The sequence below is a fragment of the Chlorocebus sabaeus genome, chromosome 10 (assembly GCF_047675955.1).
Source record: "Chlorocebus sabaeus isolate Y175 chromosome 10, mChlSab1.0.hap1, whole genome shotgun sequence".
Lineage (NCBI taxonomy): Eukaryota > Metazoa > Chordata > Mammalia > Primates > Cercopithecidae > Chlorocebus > Chlorocebus sabaeus.
The window spans coordinates 62,097,596-62,120,049 of NC_132913.1; the positions used below are offsets into that span (position 1 = coordinate 62,097,596).

The 22,454-nt window shown below is 35.9% G+C and overlaps 1 protein-coding gene across 6 annotated transcripts in view; it reads right to left on the reverse strand.

Annotated features, from left to right (window-relative positions):
• CHN1 (chimerin 1) overlaps positions 1-22,454 on the reverse strand; it is a 197,951-nt gene that overhangs the window by 52,977 nt on the left and 122,520 nt on the right. Inside the window, exon 1 of one of the 6 annotated variants that reach the window (XM_038001907.2) lies at positions 21,837-21,914. The exons of the other annotated variants lie outside the window; for them this stretch is intronic. Coding sequence (XP_037857835.1) covers positions 21,837-21,845 — 9 coding nt within the window. The 5' untranslated portion in view covers positions 21,846-21,914. Of the gene's footprint in view, positions 1-21,836; positions 21,915-22,454 lie in introns of those variants that run through there. 6 annotated transcript variants of the gene reach the window in all.

Here is a 22,454-nt window from a genome sequence, read left to right on the forward strand (position 1 = left end):
GTTTGTCCAATAAACAAAAATCCACAAATACTGGATTTGCATTGAGCTAGTCTCTCATTTTCACCAAGTGTGGTAAAATAGGAAACTCAAGGGCTCTGGGGCCAGACAAAAGCGCTAACCTTAACTCTGTCATTTACTCGCTGTGGCACCTCCTTGGTCAAGTAACTGATTTATTTCTGTCTCTGTTTCTTTATATGTAAAATGAATTGAAAATACTTATGGTATAGAATTATTAAGAATCAAATGAGATACTATGTGGGAAGCATTTTTGCATTATTTCTGGCACAGAAAGTAAATCAATAAATGGAAGTTTGCCTCCCTTCCCTTGTGTCAAAGGACCTACATTTCCAAGATAAGAGTTAGCATAATTTGTGACTATGATATGGATTAAAGACCTACGGTCATTGCTCTATGCAATGTGAGCTCAGGTCAAATTATAACCAATAGTTTAGGGACACATTATAAGCATCACTGTTCTGCAATTTTTACCTTACCTTATTTCTGGCAATTTTATAATTAAAAGAACATCCATGCTCAAACTCAGTAATCCCATCAAATCCTGCTTATAGGAAAGGGTCTTATCAATTCACACTAAAGTACAAATGACCGATTATACTCTCTTTTCCACAAATATCTAGTTTTTAATGTGGAATCGAGACTTAAGCCAAAGAGATAATTCTCCAACTACTGAATGTCAGTACTTATTTATAGTAAGAATGTTCTCTAAGACACTGGAAGGACCTCATGTAACACAAACAGCCACCTCCTTTGTAACATCAAGGTGGTACCATAGAAACATTAGCACAATGCTGCAGTTATCAAAGCTAAGTCAACAATCCATCCAAAAAGCACCACAGAGGAATGTTCTAGCTGGCATGACCCTTATGACTCGGAAGGTGCTGAGTAACTGGATTAACTCTTGGGTAATATAAGTTTCTGGTTCAGGTTTAGCGAAATCCTGCAATTTCTATAAAATGTTAAAATTGAGGCACAAACACAGCTTTCCTGAAACCTCCAATATCAAGTTATAATATAAACATTTATGGATTCAAGCAAATTCAACTCACTTTAGATACACAGATTATTCCTACCTTCATCCCCTGAATTATAATTTGTAACCTATTTTTTCTCCATTAGAGTCAAGAGTGAAATATATTCCAAGGTACTTAACAACATGTCAGCTTCCATTAATTAACTGACAATTGCATAACACTGTACTAGTAAATGCTTTACATGTATGATATAGTTTAGTTGTCAAAACAACCAGTAAGGTAGTTATTACAATTCTCTTTTTATAGATGAGAATTGTATATTTAGACTTAGAGACTTTTAAGAATTGTATACTTTAAAGACTTAAAGAAACACTATTGTAGATGAAGAAACAAAAGTTCAGATAAATTAAGTATCTTGCTGAAGGTCACCTATTACATGATGAAAGTAAGACTTGAACCCATGTCTATTTGATTTCAAACTGTCTCCCTCCTCTAGACTATCCTGCCTCTCATATTATCTATTGTTAACATGCCATTTTTGAAAGGCTGCCATTTGAATAAATTTCTGGAGCATTTATATTCTAGTGCCTTTCAGATCACTAGGCCTTTTACTACTGCTATATTTGAATTTATAGTAACTACCAGATTCAACAATCAAGCAAAAATTTCAAATGTATTTTAAGTCAAACATTAGAGACTTCTGTATCAGAACTCTATAAATTCCTTAAATTATGTTTGGATAAATAAATGTTTATGTTACACAGAAAACAACATTACGCTAGGACTCAATTTTTATGCTACTGGCAGCAATCACATCATAATTCCTAACTCAGTTTTCATTACCTAGCTCCTCTAGCATTAATATAGTATCCATCTAAACAGATAACAATAAGGCACACCAGTGCATTCATCTCCGTATATAATAAATTTAAATCACACTATACTAACACTGCCACCACCAAATGTTGTATACTCTGTGACCGATTCACATGCTCCCTGACCGATTCACATGCAATAAGATTCAAACATAAGACATTTGAAAACAATGCAAACAAAAAAGGATAGCCCTTGCATTCTTCTTTCAAGAAACAACAGAAATATGAGAAATTCTCCAAGCACCAGCTGTGAAGGGAGCTTTTTCACACTACATGAAGAACATTATGCCCAAGGTGGAGGGGGTGGAATAGCACACAGCCTGGCTTCCAAGCCTTGTTCTTACTGCTCTTAGACAAGCCACTTAGCTTTTCTAAGTCTCAGGCCTGGGGACTAAATGAGCTCAATGGTCTTCTCTATATTTTTAATAGAAATTCAAAAGAAAAGAAAAGGTTCATACTCATTTAGTACACAAGTATGTGCTGAAAGATCTGGGGATGTCTATGAGAGAAATGCCTGCTGGCTCTTTGATCAAGTGGATCTTCAGAAGGTAGCTCTGGCAAATTTACAATGGGCTTTTGGCTGGTACCCAATCAGACAGGCTCAGAAATGGAGTTTGTCAGCACAAGGAGATTATATCTATTTCTTAAGGGGAGACTAAAAATACCAAGCTCATGAAACTCATAGGTAAATCAAAATGGCATTCGTCTAGTTTATAACAAAATATGAGATATAGTTATTAATATCATAAAGTAGTGACCAACATGCTCTTTTTGGTAGCACACCTACACTGTAAACAAAAAATAATTAGGAAGTTGGTGCGAATGGAATTGGAGCGAGATAAATTGAACACTTAATATGTAGAGTTAGAACAACCTTTACAATTAGGATGACCTTGCGGACTAGAATACTTAGCATCCATTTCATGGGTCTCCCCTCACTTTAGGTCTGCGCTTGAATGGGCATAATCAACTTCTACCTATTTCAGTCTCCTAATTATTTCTTTATGATTTTACATATCATTGCTCACATATCTTAGGTGATCTTAAAGTTAATTCATAAGATACAGTCTTATTTTTTCACTTATAAATTCTTGGAGGGTGGCAGATTGTGGTCCTGATGTATTGGTAACAACTTATACAATAAATGGAAGATGTCCTTATTCTGAATTATGTAACAGTATGTAAATATAAACAAAATTACATAAGAATAAAACGTTCTAATCTAACACTATCTAATGTTTGGTTACCAGGAGTGATGGTTGTATAACAACATTCTTCCTTGGCTCTTCCTAATGAAAAGCTGAAACTGGGCTTCATGAGAAGGTCTTCTTGATCCTCCCAACCCCCATGAATCTGAGGGGATACTCGGGGAAATGTGTCATTACATTTTTATTTTTGTCAATTTTTGCCCAATTTTTGACACCTATTACCTGCAAGACTTAAAGAAACACTATTATTGTTCTGTAACAATAGAGAAGGTGAAATCAGAGAAGGTCTAACACTTTGTCAACAATGAGGAACTTTAAATCTAGTGCAAAATTCTTTTGTTTTTTTTTTTTTTGAGACGGAGTCTCGCTCTGTCGCCCAGGCTGGAGTGCAGTGGCCGGATCTCAGCTCACTGCAAGCTCCGCCTCCCGGGTTTACGCCATTCTCCTGCCTCAGCCTCCCGAGTAGCTGGGACTACAGGCGCCCGCCACCTCGCCCGGCTAGTTTTTTGTATTTTTAGTAGAGACGGGGTTTTGCCGTTTTAGCCAGGATGGTCTCGATCTCCTGACCTCGTGATCCACCCGTCTCGGCCTCCCAATGTGCTGGGATTACAGGCTTGAGCCACCGCGCCCGGCCAAAATTCTTTAACCATAAACATTTTCACTTTTTCAAAAAACTTTTGGATATAATATACATATAAAAATACAACTAAAAGGCAGAATCAAATTGATATTATTAGGAGTGTTTTCTGATTTTAAATGGCTATATGAGGTTATTTCAAGTTATTGCATCTCAGCGAACATTCCATACTGACTAATTTAATGGAGGCAATCTAGTATATCAAAACAAAAGCTAAGTGTTATATTTTTAGTTTTCTCATTCTTTTAGTGACTTCTGTTGATTAGGCTAGGATGAAGCCTAAGTGATTTGGTTATTTTAAAAAGGGCCTGTTACAGACTTCTTTAAACTTCAGTTAGAAAAGCTAATTTCCTTTATATGGCAAAAATAAACTACAGTTTGATTAGAATATGTCAATTGTAATTTATTTAAAATATTCACTTTAAGCCTCAATAGAGATATATATTGATTCATGGTATGAGGCAGATTTGTGATGTTCAAACATACTTTTGAAAATTTGCTTTTATTTTGAAAATGGCAACAGTGGCCTGAAGACAAAAGATTTAACTTTCATAACTTTACCCTGGGAAGAAGTACAAGCATGGGCATAATTCACACATGTGTTAATTGTCCACTGTACCACCACACATTCAATTTTCTTTGTAATGACTCTGCTATACAACTCACGTTTTATAAGATGACGATGTTTGAAAAGTAAAAGTAGCTTGCTTTTGGGCATTTTCTAAAACAAACTTTTTATATCATGTCCATAGCATTTCACTTATGAAATTCCTGTTGGTTCAAAGGATCCTAATAAAACTAATAGAGAACTTAACAACCCCTAACTTGTATGTTCTTCATATAAGAGACAGTCATTAGGTTCTTATTTTTATACATACTGTGTCTCACATGGAACTCGGTATACTAAAAGTGATTTGAGGCCGGGCGCAGTGGCTCACACCTATAATCCCAGCACTTTGGGAGGCCGAGATGGGCGGATCACAGGGTCAGGAGTTCAAGACCAGCCTGGCCAACATAGTGAAACCCTATCTCTACTAAAAAATACAAAAAATAAGCCAGGCGTGGTGGTAGGTGCCTGTAATCCCAGCTACTCGGGAGACTGAGGCAGGAGAATCGCCTGAACCCAGGAGGTGGAGGTTGCAGTGAGCCAAGATTATGCCACTGCACTCCAGCCTGGGCAATACTGTGAGACTCTGTCTCAGAAAAAAAAAAAAAAAAAAAAAAAAAAAAAAAGTGATTTGAGGCATCTGGACAAGGTCCACATGTGGTCAGTATGTTAGAAGGAAGACACAGAAAGTCAGACTGCAACAAGTGGCACTTGTGAGGAAGAAGAAAGATTAAAGGATGATTTAATATATTTCAGTGACATTTTAATGGACTGAGAAGAATCTACCATGCTGATTTCCTCCTCCACCAGAAAAAAAAAAAAAAAAAAAAAAAGGTTAAAGTGAGACAGCAATTGAAGATTTTAGGTTGATACGGTCAAATGTTATCTCAGAGTGTACCTAGGCTTGTTTAATATAAAAATATTTTCAGTCCATTACTATTGAGTAAAATTAATGCTCTAGGAAGATATACCATATTTACCTTTAGGTTTAGCATATCCCCGCGAACTAGCAGGAAAAATACAGTTTCAGGAGAACAGGCTTGGGTGCCCGAAGGAGGCCTTAGAAAACCTCATCCAGGCCTAGGCCTGATTCTATAACCATGTGGCATATCAAGAAATAATCTGTGAGGTAACTGGTTTAATAATCTGGTACTAATTTTACTTCACAATCATTTTAATTACTGTAGTCTTCTGCCAACCTGGCTAAAAAGAAATCCAGGCACACTTACACTGCCCCCAAATCGGTAGCACTTAGAAAGAGCTTTCCATTCCACCAAGTGATCTGTCATATATACTATTTCATTGTAACTTCCTATTCTTGTTTTTCAAAAAGGAAATTCACTGATGTTAAGGTATTTGTTCAGGGCAGATAATCAGTAAGCAAAGCAGCCAAGATGGAAACCAGGCCTTCTGACTTCACACCCTATCCTCTCTCCACTTCACACCCTATCCTCTCTCTACTCTACTGTGCTTGCCTGAGACATAGGGATATAATCACTTAACAGGCTGACTCTTAACCCTAAGCAAGGCTCAGCTGTCACGAAGACCCAGAACCATCAGCAAACAGAAACATTCACAACTAGAAATGACCACTCTTAATTCATTTCTAAGCCTGACAATTGCTTTACAACATATAGAGAAGTCAAGTCAGCCTCGGTGATTGACTTGAGAATTAAAAAAAACTTTTCCATTATTTTGATGGTGGGGGAGAGGGGGTAAAGTGATATGTTGATCTCATTTAGATACATGCAGTTCTTTGTCAGATAATGTATCAGGGCTTCAAAGAGAGTCATTGAGTAGCATGTCTTTTTGCTTCTGTTAATTTTGCACTGGCTTTTCCTGATCCTTAAATTAAAAACAAATCAACAAAACTACCTCCAAACCAATGAAATGAGAGTGTAGTCTCTTGAGCAACTAAACTGTTTTTAGAAATAGCTAATTAAGCTTTCCATTAAAATCCACCAAATAGACATACATAATTTACAAGGTGGAAAGCCATTTCAATCTTATGGGTAAAACAATTAAACAAGTCTTAAATTTATAACAGAGATTGCAGATTGGCTAATTCAGTGAGTAATTATATAATTAGGACACATTTTATCTTTAAAAGAATATAACGTAAAAAAACAAAAATTTCTGGGTGCTAGACATGTGGCCAAAGTGTAAAAACTTTATAAAACCCACAAATTCATTAAATGAAACTACTGAAATGCTCAAAGTATATATGTACAATACTAAGTGCTCATAGTTTTCACTCAACATACATTTTATTGAGTATCTACTATATGCTAGGCACTAATGAATCTACAGCTTCAAACCGGAGACTAGGGTAGTATACTATTTTATAAGGACCAAATATTAAATACATATTTAATAAATAAATTATAATTGAGATAAGTGCTACATGAATAATGTATTTTCCCACCCTATTTTTGTCCTATAATCACATTTTCTAACAAAAGTAGAATTTGTCCATGAAATCTATGACCACGCCCTCCTTCCAAACTGCTCCCTCCTCTCACGGGCTTTCTGACACTCTCACAGGTGACTTCTACACCTCTCTCCATCCCAGATTTCTCGCTCTTTCCAATAGGGATGTGTTTTTAAAGACCTCTGAAGTCCAAACCACAGGGTAGTTTTTGACCATCTCATACAATCCTTTTATCAGAAATAATACAGACAGGGAGCTGACGTTTATAAACTCTCCTCTTCAATATGCCTAATCCCTCCTTCCATAAAGCGTTTAAAAAATTAAATTGTTTTAAATTTAAAAATTTAAAATTTTTAAAATTTAGTGTCAGGTGGTTAAAAGCTTGGCTCTTGAGTAAAGACTATCTGTAAAAGAATCTTAGCTCCATTTACTAGTTATGGGATCTTAGATAAGTCTCAGTTTCTTTATTTGTAAAACTGGAATGAAGACAGTACCTATACTTCATGGGGACTGGAAGGATGAGATGAGATAATATAGGTAGGATGTATGGAATATACATAAGGCATATATTTTTAGTACCCAGCAGGCAGAGAGCTCTCAAAACTCTCAAAGACTATGTGGTGATGCGATGTTGATATTGTTATCATCATTAGCATCAGTCTTATAGCCTAACACAAGACTTGGGACAAAGTAGATGCTAAATAAATGTTAAAAGAATGGGCAAAATTCATGGCACATTTGTAAGCCTCACTGAATTCTTCAGACTCATAGATGAATGCCTGTCTGAATGATTTCAGTCTCCTGCCCTTATGTGGTCAGAATAGATTTAATACAAAGAAATGTATAAACCTTTTGTCTTTTATCTAGGTTATTCAAAAAGTAATGGCAGGTCAGAGGTGCTAAGAAGAATGGCATTTTAAATAATGTTTCTTCATTTGGCAGTCAAAATATATGCAGCATATGAACTAAAAACATGTTAGAGAGAAAATTTTGATAACATAGGTATCTTAGCAACATAACTGACTAAAGGAGACACTGAAATGAAAACATTTGTTTTGCTGAGAGAACATGTACCACCTGAAATAAGGAGGATGTTTAGGATTCATGAACTGTAGTTTTCTATTCCACAGGTTGTTGAATCATTGTGGTTTAAACTAATCTGCAGGACCAAAACAACTATTACTGGAGGAATAATGTAAAGTGCCATGAAAATTTTTGGATAAATAAAAACCCTCTGCAATAAATTCCAAGAAAATATTAGAAGGAAAAGGGAATTTAGGCAGTATCTACCATTCATAAGCCTAAAGTCTGATTACTTTTCCTTCTATGAACTCAAACCCATAACTTGCTATAAAATTGCAAAATGAAGTTATTTTCATTATTTTAAAATGCATGTCTTAATAATAGAGACATGAAAATAAGAAGTATATTGTTTTAAAAAAGAACTTGCCTAAAATATCTCCTCCTGCAGGATCAGCTGTAGAAAGGTTCTTAAAGCATATGCTTTTGTTATGTTTTCACTATCAAAATATCAAACCATGTCCTCAGTTGAATAATGTTTCTTTGTTGGTTTCATTTTTCAGGGTCTTTGAGATACTAGGTATAGAATTTAATACATTATGTTATACCAATGATACTTTTTTTTTTTTTTGAGACGGAGTCTTGCTCTGTTGCTAGGCTGGAGTGCAGTGGCGCAATCTTGGCTCACTGCAACCTCCACCTCCTGGGTTCAAGCAATTCTCTTGTGTCAGCCTCCCAAGTAGCTGGGACTGCAGATGCATGCCACCACGCCTGGCTAATTTTTGTATTTAAGTAGAGACAGGGTTTTACCATGTTGGCCAGGATGGTCTCAGTCTCCTGACCTAGTGATCCAGCCACCTCGGCCTCCCAAAGTGCTGGGATTACTGGCGTGAGCCACCGCGCCCGGCCACGATACTGTTTTTAATGAACAATAGCATATTAAATTAGTTACTGTAGGCTTTTTGTTTGTTTTCATTGTCTCTTCTCCTGTAGCTTACATTAAATTTAGAGTTTTACACTTCCACATTTGAAAACCTCTCCAAAAGAGAAAGTTAGGTTCACATCACATGATATAAAAGGTATTTCTGGGTTCCCTTTAGAGCTGGTTGTCTTGAGGAAAAGTATTCTTTGTTTTAGTAGTAAGCTGAGCTAGCACCTTTCTCCACAGAAGTACCATTTTTTACTTGAAAGAATGTGTAAAACAAATTTTGGTTGTTCAGACTTGGGTGTTTGGCATTTTTTTTTTTTTTTTTTGGAGACGGAGTCTTGCTCTGTTGCCCAGGCTGGAGTGCAGTGGCGTGATCTCGGCTCACTGCAAGCTCTGCCTCCTGGGTTCACACGATTCTCCTGCCTCAGCCTCCTGAGTAGCTGGGACTACAGCCGCCTGCAACCACACCCGGCTAATTTTTTGTATTTTTAGTGGAGACGGGGTTTCACCATGTTAGCCAGGGCGGTCTCGATCTCCTGACCTCGTGATTCCCTTGCCTCGGCCTCCCAAAGTGCTGGGATTACAGCCTTGAGTCAGCGAGCCCTGCCAGGTGTTTGGCATTTTCTATAAAATGAATGAAGTGCTTTGGCTACCTCAAGGAAAACAACTGACAGTCAATGATAACATTAAAACTTTCAGGTAAAATTAGAATTTTGGAAAATCTGTATCTGCCACCCTAAACTTGACAGCTTCCTGCTACTTAAATGAGTTTTCTGAATATTAACAAATGTGACTTTTTTATATTGTATAAAATATGTCAACATTTGGAAGACCTACATAACTCAGTGAACCAATATTTTCCAAGTGACCAATGCATGATGTTTCAAAATGATGCACAGTTGAAAGATCCATTCAAAGTTCAATAGACCAATGGGTTTCAGTGTAACAGAGTAAAAAAATGGCTATTAATAAGGTTTCAGACTCCACATTACAAGTAACCTTTAAGAAATTACCACTTGTCTAGTTTTGGTATGGTATCAACGAGGAATACCACAATTATCTGAAAAGGCTATTAAAATACTCCTCTCTTTTCCAACTGCATGTTTGTGTGTGGCCAGATTTTCTTCATATACTTCAAAACAATCTATCACCACAGACTGAATACAGAAGCATTTATGAGAACCCAGTTTCATTTCCTTAAAATTAAGCCATTAATTAAAGAGATTCACAGAAATGTAAAACACTGCCACTCTTCTAAATTTTTTTGTTTCAGAAATTGGTTATTTAATAATATTGTTAACGTGTAATTTTTATTTCTTAAAGATATTTTATACAATCTATTTTAATTTCCCATGTAGTAAACAGCAATAGATATAACCCACATAAACAAAAGCTCTTTAAAGTCTTCTGTAATTTTTAAAGTGTAAAGGGGTCCTAACTCCAAAAAGCTTCAGAATCACATATCTAATCTATTAGTTGTAAATTCTACTGAGCAACAGAATCACACATGTGATATAGATGTGTACACAGAAAGATAAATATACTAATATAGATGTTTAGGCTCCATGTTGATTATACTGAATCAAAATTTCTGCAGACATCTCGATTTTACAGAAAGCTTCATTGGTGAGAACGTTGATCTGACTTAGCACCTTAATAAAAAATTATTTATCATTGCATGTTTCAGAACTTCCCCCAAATTTAAAGTTTTATTCTACTTATTTTATTTTACATAAGTACTGTCATTAGTAAGACCATCTTTAATTTTTTTCTTTTATAGTTATGAAATGCTAATCCTTCAGTGTTATTGATTTCTCTTCTTCTGAGAGATAACATAGAAAATGATAAACTGACAAACTGTGTTAAAGACCTGAGAGGGTTTTTATTTGTTTTCTTTTCCTTTTTTTAACTTCTAAATAATAATAAACTCTCTAGAGTAAGTGTTACATATAGACTCTAGAGTATTTATTTGGAAAGCACTTCAACTGTCTTAAAAATCTTGTTTATTTGGGAGGTGACTGTCAACTCAGAGGTCTTTTGTCAGTTTCAAAGAGCTAGGTATGCTTCAACTTTGACAATGAAATGCTAATAAGCACTTTGAAGACTGAAACGATGAAAACCTAAAACTGTCAAACTGAGTTTAAGTCAACTGTTGAAGATGTAAATGTAAGCTGACTTATCTAAAATATAATAAATGCAATATGCATTATAAATCTTAGTTATCAGATTTCATTAATATGCAAATCAATTAGGTTAGTCATTTAATATGGCTCAATTATTTAAAAATTTTAAAAATTTACCTCTATCTATCCTTATACTGCTATTTAAAATTCACATGTTCTGGCTGGGCACAGTGGCTCATGCCTGTAATCCCAGCACTTTGGAAGGTGATGCGGGCAGACCGCTTGAGCCTAGAAGTTTGAGACCAGCCTGGGCAATATGGCAAAATCCCATCGCTACAAAAAAAATTAGCTGGGCATGGTGGCACATGCCTGTAGTCCCAGTACTTCAGAGGCTCAGGTAGGAGGATTGCTTTAGCCCAGGAGTTCTTGAGGCTACAGTGAGCCATGATCACACAACTGTAGTCCAGCCTGGGTTGACAGATGGAGACTCTGTCTCTAAATAAATAAATAAAAATAAAATAAAATTCACTTGTTGAATTAGTGCACACTTATGTGTAAATTTACACAACTACTAAGTCTACATCCTTTCTTATTTATTTATTATTGTTGTATGTTGTATTTATTTGTTTATTATATGAAAGGAACAAGACTATTTGAATGTGTACATCTGTGTGACACTTAATGAAGAGAGGACAGCATTTGACATATGCAACTAAGAGAGAACTAAGCTACACTTTAAGAAAGGATATTTTATTTTTCTATATTTAAAATTCGGTATCATAGGTTTTCTTATTCAATGAATTGGAATCTTCGTTCCTTCACATTTGGTAAGAGTTTATTTAAAAAACTGAACATAAGAGTTGCAATTCTAGAGTGACATTCTTTAATGATCCGTCTGAACCACGATTCAACTTCCTTTGGGCAGCTCTAGAGGTACTACTCCCTTTTGGTAACCTAACTACTCAAAAGATAGTGATCTACTTAGTCTTTATTCAGTCCAACATTAAGTCTCTACAGTGATACTAAGGGGCATTGTGTGGAAGGGTCTGGCTGTTCTCTATGATTTCATTCCCAAAAATAGAGGATGCACTATTAAGACAGCCCCTAAGAATATCTTGATAACTTACCATAAATCTACCACCCCCAAAGATCTCCACGTTAATACCTATCCCTAAAAGATTGCATTAAAGATTAAAGGAGATAACCTGGTGAAGTACTTCGCACAGCTTCTGATACACCATGCTCAATAAATGTTAGTTATTTCTGTTATAATTCTAAGCTTTACAATTCTCAGAAAAGTACAGTAGGGAGCTAGAAGAGACTTTCAATTTCTTAAGGCCAAAGGGAATGGTTTGATTGGCTCAAAGATTTATAATCCTAGTCAGTAGCAGATTTAAGTATTCATGTCTATACTTAAACCTGTATATGTTCAGCCTATTCTACCTCTTGGAGTAAGTTGTCAGAAGTACAGAATCTTTAATCGGAAAAACCTCTTAAGGGTTAACGAAAAGAACATATGGGTAGAAAATTATGGCAGTTAGAAGGGACCTGGTGGTCATCTATGAAGCTGAATCCTTCATTTTACTACTGAGACCCAGAGAGGTTATTAAGACATGCTTAAAGCAAAAATCATTAGCTAAAGTGACAGACTAGGATCCAGATCTCTTCTTCCAAGTAGATGCCCAATTAAAAAGTTGGTTATTTTTCTGTGTGTGAGGGAACTGCTGGATAAATAGGACATAACATGTAATAAAGCTGCTTTTGAAGTGTTTCTGTTTAAAGAGTAAAGGTGGATCTTTATGAAAAACAAATCTCAGAAAGTTAAGAAATTAAGGGAGGAAAAGAATAGCAGAAAAAGAACCAGATACTGTGGATCACTCCAAGCTATGACCAAACACTTAGCATACAGGATATAGAAATTCTTTTAGGAGTCTTAATACCAGATAAAACATTAAAGATCCATTACTATTTAAGTACCTTGTTCTAAAGAAAAATAAATTAGTTTAAAAGTTTAAAATATTTTTGTACGAAATCAAAAGTGATGCAATATTAAAAACATTTATAATCAATGTCGGTATGATTTTTAAAAACAAAATACAGAAAAACCCATCCCTTTGCAGTAACACTGCTTCCAAAAAAAAGCATTTTCATATTCATTAGTTAGGGAAAGGCATTTTGGGGGGGGCTTTATCTGTAAGGGGACAAAGGGAATTCACTATTCACGCTGAAATACGTGGTAATTAGAATGTTATAGCCACAAGATAGCAAAATAGTTCTGGTTTAAATAACAATTTCAGCTAAGCCCCTCTATGCATGCTGCAGATGGAAATTATGGAAATCCTTTCCTCTCAAAATACTTTGTCAGTTTAGAACTGGGCAACTCTAAAGTGTAGACAAGCTTGACTATGATTACATATGAAGCTAATGTACAAACTTTCTATATTCAGCAAACTCAGAAAAATGTTTCTCTCATATAGAAGTTTTATAATTTTAAAGATACAGACTATTCCAAGAAAAACAATTTGCACAAGTTCTTAATTATCCCCAAAGGAAATTAATTTATAAATTTAAATTTTTATTAGTTATCCTTATTTATAAATAAATGCTGATTTTTAGAGCATTAAATATTCTGGAAATAAATGAAAAAGCCGTTTTACAAGAGTAAACAAAATTCTAAACTTACAAAGACTGTTAAAATGACAACTTTTTTTTAACTTAATTTTTCTTTTTTTTTAAAGATTACTTAAGGACCAGGCACAGTGGCTCATGCCTGTAATCCCAGCACTTTGGGAGGCTGAGGCAGGCGGATCAGTTGAACTCAGTAGTTGGAGACCAGTCTGGGCAACACGGTGAAACTCCATCTCTACTAAAAATACAAAAAATTAGCTGAGTGTGGTGGTGCATGCCTGTAGTCCCAGCTACTCGGGAGGCTGAGACATGAGAATCACCTGAACCCAGGAGATGGAGGTTGCAGTGAGCTGAGATTGCGTCAAACTGCATTCCAACACAGGTAACAGAGCGAGACTCTGTCTCAAAAAAAAAAAAAAGATTACTTAAGGAAGATTTATTATTAAACATAGCACAGGGAAAAAGAGTACTGATTACCAATCACTAAAGAACAAAATGTCCTGGCAAAAAGAGTCTCTCTCTCTCTACTCCAGTTTCCTCATCTTTAAAAATGATGCAAATAATATTTAAGTTTCTTTTTTTGTATTCTGGGTGTGAATGACAAAAATTAACTTCATGAACAGAGCCATTATGGTCTTGTTAATTACACAATGAATATTTAAATAATGAATGAATAAAAAAAATTAAGGGACTAAATTCCTGCATATAAAGGAGTATTATACAGGCATTTAAAACATAAAGCAGAAATATATATGTATATTCACATGGAAAGATTGTTCATAGCCTAATGGTCAATAAAGCAAATTACAAAGTAGTTTATATAGAAGAAAGATTCCTTGCCCCCCAACTCTGGAAGGATAAACAGTAGAATATTATTAGTTATATTTCTGTCAATGGTGTAATCTGGGGTAATTTATATATTCTTATTGTTTCTCATAGTTTTATTATTTTTGTAAGCAATAAGCATGAGTTACTTAAAATTAAAATATAAAAGTGTACATTAATCTATGCATAGGAAGACAGACTGAAAGGAAACTCATCAAAATGTTAACATAAAGTTGTCTTCGAATGGTGGAGCTATAAGTAAGCCCCATCCTTCTTTCTCTGTTTTTCATATCTTTCCAATTTTTTTATAAAGAGCTTATATTTCTTTAAAACTTGGAAAAATATCTTAAATTTATTAATTAGATATATTAGATAATATGATTGGACTTGCTCACAAATATCACCTATACTTGTTGGCATAATATGATGAGTTAGTCAGTGCAAATGAAATATTTCTACAATTTTCTACTACTTTGGTACTCTGGTGCCCTCCTCTCTGCAGTATGATTCCCGGTGCTCCCAGCCTTAAGAAACACTACACATCTAGAATGTGGCCAATAAACCATGCAGAATTCTAAAGGTAGGTCACAAGAAGAGACTGTTGAGCCCCTAATGGCTGCTTCCTTAGAGAACAATTCCAGATCACTGGAGGGCCTACTCCAGTCAAGGTGCATTGAAATCAGTTACTAAAACTAATATGCAAACGATTTAATCTTTTTTAAAGAAATTAGAATGAAGTCAAGGTTCTGCCTATATTAACATTCCTCAAACAATTACATTCCAATAAGTTTTCCTAAAGGTAACAGAAGAAAAGTTATAATCATTTCTCTAGGAATTTTATACAACCCACAATCTACCCATAGGAGGCTGTTACACAAGAGAATGTCATTCTTCACCTGGGACTCGGTAAAAGAGAACTCCATTCTACAGGACAGTTGAGTGGGCTGCACCTACATAGTTTCAAGGAGTATAAGGAGAGAAATCTAAATGTTGTAGTGGTGTTCCATAGGAAACTCTGAAATCACACAACTGCCATAATTTTCCCATTTGAGTAAGACTGGCAGAGGGAAATGCAGAAATGATAGTTTTCTCACTGTGGTACCTGGTACCATGAGGTACAGTTCACACTCAGAGAGTAGGGGGTGCTCTACTTTCCCATCAACTGTGATCATGAGTATCACCTTCTGGGGGACCTGTTCAGGCCAGAAAGGAAGAGCAAAGATATAGCCAATGATTAAAGGAGGGCTGGCTGAATGACTCTGGCTCAGGTCGAAGATCCCAACAGAGCAGAGAGGCTCTTCCTCCCTGCACCCAGGTATCCTCCCTCATTGGTGTACTCAAATTTATTGAAGCATTTATTACTGATTAAAAGGTGAAGACTCCCTAATGATAGGACTGAAAGCTTCAACAAGTTATACGGCCTTGTAATCACTACTATACACCTCTAATTCCTTTGTTGCTCATATTTCCCTAAGAAAAATGACCTGAGAAATTTTACATTCCAAAATCGGAGTTAAGGAAGGTAGATATTAAAGATAATTAGATGATATGCTTATAATAAATAAAAGAGGAAAACAAAGAAAGGAGTACTTCAAATATAAGAAACTAAAAATAAGATGTCACCTGTTATGTCAACAATTTAAAATTTTTCTATAAGAGGGCATGAGGGAACTTTCTGGAGTTTGGCTGTAGGGTTGGTTATACAGGTGCATACAGTTGTCAAAACTCATCAAACTGTACATGGAACTGTGCACATTTTACTGCATGTAAATTATACCTTAAAAAGTTGACTTTTTAAAAATTCTTAGAAACATGGAGATATAGGCTCATTTGTAGAGTTTCCACATTATAAAGAAAAACAGAACTTTTTCAAGGGATGAGGACTATAGCTCTTTTTCTCACTATGAACTTAGGTGGCAGCCCAAAGCCATTCTAAAGTTAATAAGAAACTATACCCAGAACAGAGATCCTTTCCTGTTGAGTGGGTGAAAGGAAGAGGGGTGTAAAATCTCTTTAGAAGGTGCTAAACAATTTGCAGCTTGCATAAAAGCCCCTGTTCTTGGAGGGAAATTTTACCATAAAGATGGCCTTCTACTAAACATTGTTAATAAATAAGTACAAGATGAAGTAATGTAGATATTATCAAGGAAAATGTTTACACTGGATGAGATGTAAAATTTAAGAATGTAAATGAAGCCATCAGCAAACCTACAGCATTTAGTGAATGTTCACTGAATGGTGTTAGAAGCTAACGAAATGAAGGATAATAGGGTTGATTCCTTCAAGTTACTGACAAACCACAGTGAAAATAATGCAGCATACTTTAAAAGGGACATAAAGACAAGGATAAGATTAGTAGCCATTATAGCTGCCTATAATTTCCTGTTGAAAGAATCCAGTTATTGCAATATAATGTTATGTTTAAGCATTTCTGACCAGTTGTAGTGATTTGAAAGAGGCCCCCAAAGAGTTAGGGACTAATTTATGAGGCCATATAAAAACAAGCGTTTTCATAACTTAAGTAAAGGCTCAGAGGTATGGCTATTGTTTTCCAATCTCTGAGAGGTACAAATATTAGGAGAAAAGAGAAATGATTCCAAACAAAAAAGGAAAATACGATGGAGCAAAACGCATAAGATGAAAATGACAGATCCAGAGCATGTGGTCTAATGTGAGGATTTACAACTGGAAAGCAGATTCTTTTAGAACTGCCCACAAAGTTAGTGAGCAACGTGGCCAGGACCAGATTAACTGCTTGATAGTCTCATCTTGCTTTGCACCCCCAACGGTGATACTCTTCTATAAGCTACCAGAGTTGATTCCTTTTGAAAAGTTAGATGAATGAAGATTTTGCCACCAATGATTATTTCCTCACCAAAATAAAGACTTTGAAATAGCAGTTGTGCTCGAATCGCTTTCTTTTCTAACCCTCAAATCAGTAATTTAAGTGATTTTGTTTAGTTGGCCCAGATACAGAAACCTTCCAAAACTGCAGCTGGCTTGGAAAATTACAATTTGGTCTTCTGTTGGCCTGGTTCTTTGGAACTGGGAAACTGATGTTTATCTTCCATCTTCCTCTTTCCATCTGGTTTTCCCTACTGGCCTTCAATTACTAATCTTTTCTGTGGGTGATAAGATGGAAGGATGGATGAGATTAACACAAATAATTTCCTGGGCCCCATTTGAGTTTTCTTTAGTCATTACAGCATGGGATTCTCTGTTAAGGTATACATGGTCCCAATACACAACTGACAGCCATGAGCTTGGCCACTTACCATCTTAGCTGCTTTGAACATATCCCTAAAGAGGAGCATCTAGTCACCACCCTCACAAATTATTTCATGTCACAAAAGACAATTGTTTTCTACCTCTGATGTTTTAACCATAGAATGAAGAATGACCATCTCCACCTCCCAAGGACATTCTAAGGATTCTGAATTCTTTAAGGGAAAAATATATAGTAGCAAATCAAATTGAATGACTGTTTTTCTTTCTCAGTCTCAGGACTGATTTCTATTAGGACCTTGGACTTGGCTGAACTCATTTTTAAAAAGTCATTTATTTAGTCAGTCAACAACTGTTCAAACAAAACTCAAGGTGTCGAGTCACAAATGAAACAATACTGGAGGACGAAAGCCTTGAAACTGGGGTGGAATGCCAGAATCTCATATTAATTTCTTATTCATGATTCTGAAAAATCAGTTTTCTTATCTACAAAAGTGTTTTCTGTGGTCTGCTGGGCTATGATAATGGCAAACTCAAATCAAAGTGAGTCCAACTTAATATTTATTTAATGCCTGTGATAATATAGAGATGATAAAGGCAGCTTGCCTCCTGCTTTCAAGATGCCTAAGTGTTATTAAATAGGTAGAAATAACAAAACATGAAAATGTAAGTTCTTTGAGATAGGGCTTAAATCTTAAACATCTTTTATTTCCTCCAGAGCCTAGCCTGGTTCCTTGCAAATGGGAGGCATACAATAAATGTTGAATTAAGTGCAATTAATTTTGATAGGAGATAAGTTAGTTCAGGAGACTGAAGAAGAAATAGAGATAATATTCCGGCCTTGTTCTTAACTTGTTTAAATTCCAACATAAGGCCAGGCACTGTGGCTCACGTCTGTAATCTCAGCACTTCGGGAGGCTGAGGTGGGTAGATCACTTGAGCTCAAGAGTTTGAGACCAGCTTGGGCAACATGGAGAAACCCGGTCTCTACAACATATACAAAAATTAGCCAGCTATGGTAATGCATGGCCTGGAGTCCCAGCTATTCAGGAGGCTAAGGCAGGAGGATAGCTTGAGCCCAAGAGGTCAAGGCTGCAGTGAGCCATGTTTGTGCCACCGCACTCCAGTCTGGGTGATAAAGTGAGACCCTGTCTCAAATAAAAAAGGATCCAACATAATGTCTGAATATCAAGAAGAAATTATTTGTGTAGATGGCTCATGAAAGACTATTTAAAGAAAATGAAATATAAAGATATTAAACAGACTTACAGAAAATCTGAAAGACTGTAATGGGCTCAACATGGAGTGCAGGTTTAATCAAAGTTCACTGACAGGCATAGCAGCAGAAAGTTTGACTTGTGTTATATTCAGGGAAAGGAGAGTTAAAATACTGTTCAATACTAAAATGCAAATATCACAGGAAAATAATACATTTTGGCCTTAAAAGTCATTAGAGAATTATTGGACAAAGGCATATGTTTCCTGAGCAGAGATAGCGCTATCACCATATTATTAAAAGAGAAACTCTGCTTTCTTGATAAAGCAATTAGGAGCCCTTTGCTCCTAATACAAGATAACAATCTTGTGAACTTAAAGGGCAGTTCAAGCACTCAAAAGATGAATCTTAAAGAGAAATCTGAACATGCTGTTCCTAGCAAAAGCTAGGGGGGTAGTACTAAGACTAAGGAATGGGCACCTGGTTGGGAACTACTCTGATTCCAGAAAGCAATAATTCTTCATGCAATGCTTCACATTTACTAGGAAGGCCACATTATAAAATCCTTGCAATACTCCTGCCCACCAGTGTAATGGTATCCATAATCCCCATTTTAGAGACTGGGGCAACTTGAGACTTGGGGAGGTTAAGGACTTGTTCAAGACCACACAGACTAATATATACTTTTTAAAAATTTAACTTTACTTAATTTCTGAAGGAGGCTGTTTATAGAGGATAAATGTACTATGAGAAGTTCTGTGCAGAAATTATAGTCTCCCTCATAAATTACTAAACTGGCTTTTTAATGCAAATCAGTAACCCTGGGCACAACTGGCAATCTCTAAGAGCCTGTTCATCCCAGAACAACTGATCTTAACCTTGAACAAGCCACATTGGAGACTAGAGCATGTAAATTTGGGGGACAGCGAGAAGTGGATTTTAAAAGGCAGGGTTAAGAGGGAGAAGAACAAAAAGAGGAGCACAGCTTGAGCATGAACAAGGAATGACAAAAAAGGCCCAAAAGACTGGGAAGGTACAAAATCAAGAAATCAACAGTTTTCTGCAAACTTCTTTGTGCCATGCACTCCTCTGGTATTGTTACTTTTATTCGTGATTAAGTATCACCTTACTGCTGATTTGTACACTGAGATTACATGGATACAGGTAACGGCCTATATATATATTTGAAGCAAAGTAAAAACATTTAGAAGACTTGCTTTGTGAGAGACTAAGTCAATCAACAAAGCAGGCTGACCATGCCCCTTTTGCTATTGCAGGGAACAAAGACTCCTAGCATTTTGTGGAGATATCCAAAGAATTCAAGTAGTTATGACAGTTTTGGGCAAGGACCCCACTTACATTTCAACTTAAAATTTCACAAGGCTTTTTAATACAACACACAGTCTGGTGATCGCAAAAGAATTCTTCAAAAATGGAACTTAAATGTTAAAGAAATTCCTTAAAAATAAATTAATATGACAATGTATCAAGCATTGCATTCATTCTAAGCTTAGAGGGGAAGAAAAAAATACACAGAACACACATAGGTTATGTAGTGTGTCAAAGTTCCATAAAATAAAAAAATTCATTTTGTACACCCTTGACATCGCAGGCACCCTTACACATGTGTGGGACAGGTTTAGATCTTAGATAACAAAATCCCAAAGTAAGGACATTCTGCCTAGATTTAGAGATCTGCCTCACAGTATGGCTTCTGAAATGTAAATTATATCATGTTTGATAGTTTATATTATTAACAATAATATGAGACATTTTGAAAGCATGACTTGGGGGAATTAAAATTATTAAGTGTAAAATTATCATAAAAACTACTGCATTCAGCCATTGGTCCAGTATCTGTTGACGTAAACATATTGTATTCACCACTTGGAATACCAAACTATTCAAATACAGTTCCAAGATAAATAAAAAGAAGTAACTAATAAAAGTTGGGTTCTTGGCCAGTCTGGACTACTAAATTAAGCCATTTTAGAAGGGAAGAAAGTCTGGCTTCTCAAGATGCTGCAATTTCATGATTAAATATTTTTATCTATTTCAGTGTTTTCCAATCGATATTTCAAGCTGAGGAAGCAACTTAAATAGTTAATGAGGAAAATGACATAGCTATCACTTGGAAAAAAATATTTTTCCCTCACAACAGGCTACCAGATCCTAGGGACAAGTAAGAATCTTCAGGATTCACTCCTCATGGTAAAAACCTTCACGGCCATGAAACCATCCTGCCAGCCTTTCCCAAAAGCTCAGATGCACAACTTACACCTTTAGGATTGCAACAAAAAAATAAAAACACTTGGAATTCTCATCTTTCTATTTTAAAACAAAGACCTTCGGAGAGTAGCTGGCTCAAAATTTTCCAAAGTGGGTTTCATGAAACATTATTTTTCAAAAATGTTCTTAATAATGGCAGGGTGATCAAATAAGTATGAGAGCATTCTTAGAGAGTCATAATCACATTAGGTCATGCATAACGCAGAGAAGGCCTACAGAAAGGATCAGACTTTTAAAAAAACTGAAATTTTCATCAAACCTATTTGAGCACAGAACCCTTTTTGCAGTATTTATTAAAATCCTGTGTAATTAATGTTTTGTAGAAAATACCTTAGCTCATACAAAGAAACTGAAATCCAGACAGGTGAGGTGACTGTCTCAAGGTCACATAATTAGTTGGTGAATAAGCTAAAAACAGACCTCACCTCTCAGGACCCCATCAGGTATTCCTTTTGGTACGATGTTGTCTTTCTTCTACAATACCTACACTCCTTAAAGGATCACAGACTAAAAGAACCACATCTTGGAGACCACCCAGTCCAAAGCCCTCCCATAAAGCTAGGGAAATACAGTCTCAGAAAAGTAAAGCAGTTTGCCCAAAGTGACATATAAAATTCATTCTTGTAGAACTAGAACATAGCTCTTAATTCCAACACTAGTATCTTTCCACAACAGCACGCTAATTCCTGCAAAGCCAACACTTTTGGCCTCTGAGGTAAAGAATTCATGAACAAGACGGGTTTTAGCTATTAAGGGCCCATTAAATATTTATTAAACCATACTTGTGTCAATAGATACTTTAAATCAATTAAACATGATTGTCTTTACTTACAAATGTCATCCATTGTGACAGGGAATCAATGTTTCAAGCTGTTGAACAGGTCATCAACCCTGTCCTGTTGGATGACACCTGTAAATAAAATAAATCTATTTTTGAGTGAGTAGATTTTAAGCCAGCTAGATTTAAGATGCATGCGGTTTAAAGCAAAGAATAATTTTTAAAATGATTCTTAATTATGTACTGCCGCGCAGAGATACTTCCCAGCGCCAGCAGTTTCACTCTCAGTAGCTATTGCTGTCCACCAGCACAAAACAATCCAGGGAATTCAGCACAGAAAGTTGCTAGAATACATAGGGAACCATGACTCCTGGAGCTACAAGGGTCTTCTAGGTATCTACCTCAGCTTACTATCTCTGTGAATATCACTTCCACTTTGATGGGGGGACAACCAAGGCCTGGTGAAGTCAAATGACTTGCCTAATGTTAAACAGCTAAGTGTCTTTAGCTAAAGTCCCTTGGTGTTGGAAAGCACGTACAGAATGCATTAACAAAGGTTATCATTAGGCTGATCAATTTTGAAGACTCACATGTACACATTTTTAAACATTTCACAAATGCTGACTTAGAATGTTCTAGCAAATCTGCAAAGAATATAATGTCAGTATTAGA